The sequence below is a fragment of the Chanos chanos genome, chromosome 8 (genome assembly GCF_902362185.1).
Source record: "Chanos chanos chromosome 8, fChaCha1.1, whole genome shotgun sequence".
In the NCBI taxonomy this organism is placed as follows: domain Eukaryota; kingdom Metazoa; phylum Chordata; class Actinopteri; order Gonorynchiformes; family Chanidae; genus Chanos; species Chanos chanos.
In genome coordinates this window covers 2,021,753-2,030,559 of record NC_044502.1, presented here as the reverse complement: position 1 = coordinate 2,030,559, position 8,807 = coordinate 2,021,753, and the positions used below count along the sequence as shown (strand labels likewise).

At 39.9% G+C, this 8,807-nt stretch overlaps 1 protein-coding gene across 1 annotated transcript in view; it reads right to left on the bottom strand.

Moving 5' to 3' along the window:
• Window positions 1-1,557: 1,557 nt before the first annotated feature.
• spega (striated muscle enriched protein kinase a) overlaps window positions 1,558-8,807 on the bottom strand; it is a 43,047-nt gene continuing 35,797 nt past the window's right edge. The window contains exons 32-41 of the mRNA XM_030781728.1: window positions 7,866-7,982; window positions 7,502-7,669; window positions 6,900-7,022; window positions 6,448-6,612; window positions 5,518-6,181; window positions 5,067-5,306; window positions 4,469-4,692; window positions 3,294-3,369; window positions 2,369-2,518; window positions 1,558-1,804 (exon numbers count right to left, since the gene is read on the bottom strand). Of these exons, the coding sequence (XP_030637588.1) occupies window positions 1,558-1,804; window positions 2,369-2,518; window positions 3,294-3,369; window positions 4,469-4,692; window positions 5,067-5,306; window positions 5,518-6,181; window positions 6,448-6,612; window positions 6,900-7,022; window positions 7,502-7,669; window positions 7,866-7,982 (2,174 nt within the window). The remainder of the gene's footprint in view (window positions 1,805-2,368; window positions 2,519-3,293; window positions 3,370-4,468; window positions 4,693-5,066; window positions 5,307-5,517; window positions 6,182-6,447; window positions 6,613-6,899; window positions 7,023-7,501; window positions 7,670-7,865; window positions 7,983-8,807) is intronic.

Sequence of the window (8,807 nt, the reverse complement as noted above, 5' to 3'; positions counted from 1 at the left end):
ACAATAGTTTGAATAAATATATAAATCCATAGAAGAACTAAACCATTCAAGTGATGATGTCATTGTTTTGTAATATGAGGAGTATTCTGCATCCTACCAATATGGCCAAGACTTTTAGATATACCATATGCATTATAAAAACAGACTGATTCAGTAAGTTAATCTACATTCTTCAAGACTATGACCTACTTCTTCCTTCTATTACTCTCTGTCTTTCACAACCTAGTCTTTTCATCTCTCTGAAGTGAGAATCCAAATTAGACAACCTCTCCTTTCCCTTGTTCTCAATGCTTCCTTGCTTTTCCATCCAATCCATATACATCTGTCTAGTGTTACAGAATTATGAGATATTTTATGATCTCTACAGCACAAATATTGACAAATATTGATAAATAAATCATTTTTTGCTAACAAATGAAACAAAATCAATTAGTACAGGAAAAAAAAATTACGATTTTATTACTTTACCTTCACCTTCCTGTTAGAACTTTACGCCAAATATAATAGTGAATACACAACAGTATGTATTTAAATGAAAGGCAAAAAAACAAACAAACAAACAAAATAATTGTTCAACAAACTGTACAACCTTTGCTCTGCTAAAATGCTTCGTAAACACTAAGTAAACCTAGCCCTTGACCACATAAAAACTAACCATAAGTACAAGTAACACTTATTTACTGTTTCCCATATTAAATACAAATTTTTACAATTCCTACACTGTTTAGTGTCATACAAACCTCAGTCACTGACGAAATCGATTTATACAAAAATCACGACGTTTGAGTCCACAAAGAAAACAATGGTAAACATCGTCTGATACCAGTACAGCTACAGAAGGTAATGTACTCCAAGAAAAAAATATTACGCTTTCATTCGTAAAATCATATCTGTAACCTCAAAAAAAAAGTATACATAAACCATACAGAATCCGACTCAAAGGTTTCATTATATGTAACTCTCTCCTCCCTTTCATACACAGGTCAAGGAAACCACTGTGTCAGACACCATTACCTCTTCACATATACTTTATCCAAGCATGAAGTTAAAGGTGAACACAAACGCAGCAGCAAAAAGATTCAACAGTCAATAACAATGAATATTCACGATGAATAATAGTTTGAAATCTCTGCCAGCTTTAATAAATAAGTGGTTCCATGCCGATGTTGATATCCATGTGTTGTATTGTCATTTTTAGAAAGCCAACACAATCATAAATATACAACAGAATAGCAGAAAATAAATAATATTTAATGGATCAGCTTTAAAGAGCTTGCTAAGTTTAAGTTAAAAAAAAAAAAAAAGTTAAAATTTCACATGCATCTTATGAACACTTTTTTGACTGGTCCATGTTGTGCAATTCGGTTTTGTGCCTATTTGTGTCTGTGTCCCTTTCGTGCATCAGCTCCGTTTCATCCCGCCGTCGTACTATTATTTTGACACATCTCTCCTCTAGTGCTTCATCATCCAGCTTTTCCCTTAAGGTGGTAAGAACTCCAAACGGACCGGCCGGGGCCCTGGGTCTTCCACCACAGTCTGAGCCAGTGATAACTCAGGTCACGGAGTCATGGACGCGCTGGATGAGTCAGGAGTGTTGGGAGAAGATGCGGACTGCTGGCCGCCCTGATACGCCCGCAGAAGGACCTTGTGCTTGGTGGCTGACTCCGCCCGCCGTCGCTGGTGCTCACCCAGGAACTCTTTGAGTCGGGTGGTGGTGAAGGTGAGAGTCTGCCGACGCAGCTTCATCAGGTACGAGTCCTGCAGCCAGGCGTGGTTGAAGCAGTCCTTTGTGGTTGGCCTTGACCTGGAGCCCAGAGAGAAACAGGGTCAGACCCAGACCTGGTGGTCTTCACTACAGGCACAGGCCAACTCACCCATCTCATTATCACTATAAATTCCATCCTCAGGAGTGTCTTTAACCTCTATTTAAAAATGGCCAAAAGTCCAAGTCTACCCTAGAGCTTTACCGGCCCCATCCAGAAATGTTTGTGGGGGGAGAATATGTGTGCATCCAAAACACTGTCGGAGGTCTAGGTGCTGGATTGAAAGAACTACTAAGAACAAAGTTGAATCCCAGTGGAGGTTATTTCTGGCCATGATGAAAAATATTATTTATACATGAAACAGGAAAATGTTTAGATTCAGCTGAGATTTCATCATTTGAAACAGGAATGGAATTAAAAATGAAAGAAGTTTTGATTTTAAGTAACTTGCTGGCACTCAACTGAATTGTTAATGGAAAAACTTGCATAGAAAACATATTAGGAAACCATTTGGAAAAAAAAAAACAGTTTGTCTTAAGGCCTGACTAGAAAGAAACACAGCCAAACTAATGAACAACGGCCAAGGTCCTCTTTAAACCACTCACCAGGGATAGCTGTTGAGTATCTTCTTGAGGAAAGTCGAGGCACTTTGAGACACATTGGGGTACAGCTTGGCTGAATCAAACTTGGCCACTTTAATTTTGGTCTCAGTCTGATGAGGGTCTTTGTCTAGGAACGGAAGTCTGCCGCTAAGCCTGAGAAGGGAGTGGTGTAAGGCAAGTTTTTTCCCCCCCCTCATCATATAAACAATCAACAATAAATGTTTTCTGTCAGGGATATCTTCTGTGCTACGGTTACAAGATCAGTGAACGGTAGCATCTACAAAATTCAAATTATGCTGAGGTACAATTGTTCAATTTAATCCACCTCTTAAATTCTATCTGCATAGTTAAAACATGACTAGACAGCAGTGAAGCAATATAGTGCAAAATTAAACTAAAATTTAATTATTTCTAAGACTGTGTCAACACGACCTCTTGTCTTACTAATGGGATATCATAACTTAATTTTCAGCAGTGTTAACAAACCATAAAAGGTCTGGACGTTCACTGCAGAGCTCTACATGGATGCGGTTTTTACCATTTGGGAAACATCTACATATTTAATATCCCAGAAACCATTGCTCCTGACAAGTATGATGAGACCGACAAATGTGAAACAGGAAAGCAAACAGTAATGTGGTAACATCACTAAAAAATATGAGGCATATGTTTATTGGACAACCTCAGTGTTGCTGAGAGATTTATGTATGTGACTAATGGTGCTAACAACATCTACGTCTCACTGCCGTTCAGTGCGCTACACAGCATATCCTTATTGAACAGTATATGGAATCATTGCTATAAGGTCTATAGCAAAAATGTATGCATGTAAGTTGCATGATGTGTTGTAGCCAGTCTCAAACACAGACTAGTGATCACCTAGTTAGATCAAAACTAAATGCAGAAATGAGATGCCTGTAGGACTTACATGACGTATGTGACAACGCCCAAACTCCAGATGTCTGCTGGAGGTCCAACCACTTCTCCTTTCAACAGCTCTGGAGCTTTGGTAATGAAGGAAGATGGAATGTCAGACACACTGTGTTGCAACACACCGTATTATAACTCACCGAAATGCATAATATAAACTATAACACGCAAATTTATACAAATGTTGTAAATATTACAAGTGGACTGAAAATTTACAAATATTTGTAAATATTTTTTATTTTCAACCAATCGTTAGAAATTGAGAAAGACTAGATGCAACTTCAGGCAATCCTTTAATCATAACGCAAATTGTTGTCAATAAACAGGCAGGGTCTGGCTAGGCAAGATCAAACATTAAGAACAAGCTAAGGTCAATACAGTGGAAGGCTAAGAGAGAGAATAGGGCTAACAGAGGGAACAGGGCTAACAGGTCAACAAGAGACAAGGCAACAAGGAAAATTAGGCAACAATGAAACAAGGAACAACACATGGCTCAGTACAGGCGGCTAGTGTAAGACTTCGCCAAGGAACGCAGGAAAACACAGGGGTAGATATACACACAAACACAATGAGGAAACAAACTGAGGACATGTGCAAACAAAAATCACGTAATGAGGTGATTAGCCAATTGGATCCAACTGCGCTCTGATCGGAGGGAAACAGGGAGGGAGGGAAAGAGGCCTGTCGCTAATGTTATGTAATAATATGTATTATAAAAATGACCTTTTATTGTATTTTACTTTGAAAGGTTGCATTTTTAATGTGCAGCAGCTGCAAATGCATTGTAAAAAAATCCATCCGCAAGTGGTAAATCATGTTTATCTTATCTCTGCAACAATAACCCTTCTGAGTACGCCAGCAATACATCAACAAGCAATAGTAGATTTAAATTCTAGACTTTGACTTTGTATAACTGCGTTTTGTACAAAGAATTGAAGAGGCAAGGGGAATGGTATGATGAACAATGTGGGTTTTTATGTTTTGAATCATTTAGTCAAACAACTATGGCTTCCAGTTTACAAAAATAGATTAAACATCTAAAGAGACTGATACATTTTTTTGTGTATTTAAACCGATGACTTCAAAAGTGAACAGTATCTAATATGTTGCTAACAAAACTAAATACACTGACTGCATTCAGTTCTCTGCAGTTTTTTAAAGGTGGATCCTTACCCATATATTCTAGAGTCCCCAGGTCCTTACTGTAGTGTCTAAGATAAAGTGGGTTGAAGCTCTGAGCACTACCAAAGTCGATGATTTTAACAACATTGAGGTGGGTAACCATGATGTTGTCAGGCTTGATGTCCAGATGAAGGATCTGCTGGTTGTGGATGTACTCTAAACCCTGTAGGATCTGGACTATATAACCCACAACATCATCCTCAGAGTAACGGAACCTACAGAGAGTAAACAGAACAATCATAAGCCACTTTACGCTTATTCATCAAAGTGTCTTTAATCATTAGGATTATTTTCTCAGTGTAAGTATTTTGAATACTTTGCAGAGAATATATACAGCACAATCCATACATGTCATCAGTAAGACACACTGGAAGGACTCAGAGTCTCAAAAGGAATAAAAAAATGTTGAAAAGAAAGAATGAATTTATTTTCTTTAATTAATTTCTTTATTAATTGTTTTTGTTTAAGCTTTCATTTTTTTGTTTCTTTGTTCATTTATTCATTCAAACATTTATTTATTTGTTAATGTATTTTTTAACACTTTAGGCCCTCCATTCACACATACACACACACACACACACACACATACCTATCAATGAGGCTGTAGAGGATCTCTTTGCCTGTGCAGCACTCTGTTATGAGTACCAGGTAGCGGGGGGTGACGTAGGCCTCATGCAATGCCATGATACGCTCATTACGGAGAGATTTCAGAATCTCATACTCCTGTACCACCACCTGCTTGGTCTCCTGCTCGTAAGGTACAATCTTCGCCATGAACATCTTACCTGTGGCATTCTCACGACAGTCTCTTACCACACCAAATCGACCTCTGCATAAAACCAAACCAACGTTACTGAGCATTTTCACTAGTAAGCGATGTGGTTTTCATTTAACCATGAATGACCATAAAGAAAAAAAAAGAGGTTTTGTATGGCTACAAAAGGTTCCAGTCAAATTGAGTATAAAACTGGTTTCACAACAATCAATATATAACTATATATTTATATGGACTACCTAATTTCCAACACATAGCCCCTCACCTGGCTTTCTCATCCAAGAAGGTGTACGGCTTCTGCGGTACCCCTTGCCTCAATGCTGTCTCTGTGGATTTAGCTGATGGGGCAACGCGTCCTGTTGGAGTCTCTGGCGTGGGTGAACTTGCTGCTTCCCCAATGGGACTCATGCTACTCACCATAACCACTGACGGAGAGATAGGTGTGGGTGCCACACGAGCTGTAGTGGCAGGAGTGTAAGTTGGAGTGGAGAACATCTGGGGTTTGCTGGTTGGAGAAGATACCAGGACTGGTACTGGGGATACTGGTTGCGTCTGGGTTATTGGAGGAACCACGTTGATAGGGCTCTTTGGTTTAGGTAGTACAAGCGGAGGAACGGACTTGACTTTTGGAAGCGTGCCCGGGCCTTCATCCGCTGGTGCCTTGGTGTCTCCTGGAGGTGATGCTGTTTGAGTTGGGGAGAGGGGCAACGGAGTCTGGGTGGTTGAGGTAGGTGAAGTAGGTGGAGAAACAGCAGTTGCTGAGTTTGGTGTGGCCGTTGTCTTAGAGAGTGGGGCTGGAGGGGAAGGTAGTGCCTGACCAGGTGATTGGGAGGAAGGGGAAACAATGGAGACAGGCATGGTGGAGGCTACTGGAGAAGAAGAGGCCAAGGGCAGGGTCCTCACAACCCCAGGTTTAGGTAACACTGTCACTGCCAAACAGATTGAAAGCCAAGTAAAGTGTTTGTTGAGTCAAGACAGATCTTTCTAAATAGAGATATGAGGGGATACTACTTATTACTTAAGGTGTGTCACTTGTGACAACCTTGACAAAGAGAATTTTGCATATATTTTTTTGCTATTTAAGATATGCTAGCCTTGATTGGAGACCAGCTTGCGAACTAAACAGTTTGCTGCTGAAAGAGAAAAGTACTAGGGGGGTGGGGGGGCTCAGTTAAAAACAGGCTTGTCTTTCTACCTGGAGTATTGATGCCGACTCTCCCTGATAAGCTGCTGTACGGTCCTTGACCTGCCTTGTTGACACATGCCACCCTGAACCGTAGAACAGACCCTGAAGGAAGGTTTGTGGCATTGTAGTAACAGTCAGTCACACCTGTAGCTACAATTAGCCAGTTCGCATCACCTGCAGAGAGCAAACAAACATGAATCCAAACAAACAAAGGGCTTGCAATTAAAAGCCTATAACGAACAAAACAGATTGTATTATTTTTAATCTAAGAGGCAAAGTATCACAAAAGGCACTTGATATTTCTGTGCTGTGCATCTTGAGAAAGAATGTGTAGGCTAACAACAGATTTTTTTTTCAGTATTACTTAAAAGGCTGTTATAATGTAAAATAATGAAGCTGTAAAAGAGAACCTGTTAAAATGGTAAGAAGCTTCATACGGATGCTTTACTGAAATTACCGACCTTCTGTTTTCCTCTCCAGAGTGTAGGTGCAGGGGGCTTTAGTGTCTGCTGGTTTCCAAGTGACCAGAGCTGTGTTATTGTACGTCTGTGGGATCTCTGGTGTTCCTGGACGTTTTGGAATGCCTAAAAAGACAAAGTTTCAGAACAGCTAAGTTGTGATTGAAACACCATCTTAAGTAGTCTGCCTTAATGTAAAATATATACGCTTTAGATATTTGATGATAACACCACCAACAGTCCTTCAGTCCTTAATGATGTTCCTTCAGCTTACATCCCACCATATTTACTTGAAATATAATTAACCATCCCTCACTGAAACCTCCCTGTGTTTCTCCAGGTGTGCTGCTGCAAGGCATTATTAACATTATTACCATAAGGTCAGCGATTCTATAACGTGTGAGATTATCAAGAACATTAGCGGCATTTGTAGGTCGCACATACTTCTTGAGTTAACATATGTTCCTCATGCCTGTCAAGCATATAAAACATGTGCCTAACAATGATCTGAAGCATCGTTATACTGTTCAGTGCAGTAAAAGACCCACATTAGCATCCCTTGTTCTTTTCGATCCAGTTCATCTCAGTGACGTGTATTAACTCACAGGCCAATGAGATGGTGCAGGAGCTAGTTGCCGAGGCCAGAGGATTGGTAGCCACACATTCATACAGTCCGGCATCTTTCTTCGTTGTGTTCATTATCATAAGCAGCTGCCTTCCATCTGGACTGGCCATCAGGTTCATCCTGTCATCAACCTCCAAGGGTTTTTTGTCTTAAAATAAAGATAAACACACAATGTAGAAACCTTAACATCCAGGTTTTGTCAGTGTAGGATGAGCAAGGTATCCTTGATATTACTCATCACTCACTGACATTGATTTAAGTGTTAATTTCATTGTAACACATGACAGTCATTGAATGCTATAAACAAAGTTTAATACAATATTCATAACCCGTACATGACCCACCTTTCATCCACACAACCTTTGGGTTAGGACTTCCAGCTGGGAGGCAACTAAGAGTGACTGGATCACCTTCCAGTAGAATGTGGTCCTTTAGCTTGATATGGAAAACTGGAGGGAAATCTGAGCAAACACAGGAATCAATGCGAGGTGAGTTTTTTTTCCGCCTACAAAAGTCCTGAGTTTTCCTTAAACATAAGCAAGCCGTACTATGCAAATAAATGTGCAACAACACTGGTATGCAGGTCACATCAATCAGTAATCTAACCAATCCTAAATGAAATAAAACAAATTAAAAGGCAAATTCATTGGAGTATTCCCCATCATGAATGAGTTAACTTGTAATTTTAGTGTCTTTATTGTTTACCTTCATTCTTGGTTTCTATTTCATTTAAAACTATTGTTATTATTGTAATTTGCATTTCTTTTTCATAAAACAGCCCATTAACCTCTTTAAGATTATTTTTTTGGAATATTATTAAACTTTATATATTACTCTTTAAATATATAATAAACCTTGTATATTGCTCATTGGTTTGATAGGGCCAGGCCAGCAACAGTCTTGTGGGTACATCTGTATATCAGTGCATCACAACCTTTTAACAGCCATGTAGAAAAAAGAGAAATCACTTGTGAATTCATCCAAGCACCTTCTTAGTTAGCTGAATCAAGTCTGGATGTGTAAAGATGGTCTTTGTTCATCCAGTTCACTCTCACTCATTCTCACAGCCGCTTATCCCAATTAGGGTCGCAGGGGGTGCTGGGGCCTATCCCAGTGCTCTTAGGGCGAAAGGCGGGGAAACACCCTGGACAGGTTGCCAGTCCATCGCAGGGCAGAAAAACACACTCACACGCACAGTCATACCTAGGGGGCAATTTAGTGTCTCCAATTCACCTAACCTGCACTGTGGGAGGAAACCAGAGCTCCCAGACAAAACCCACGCAGAC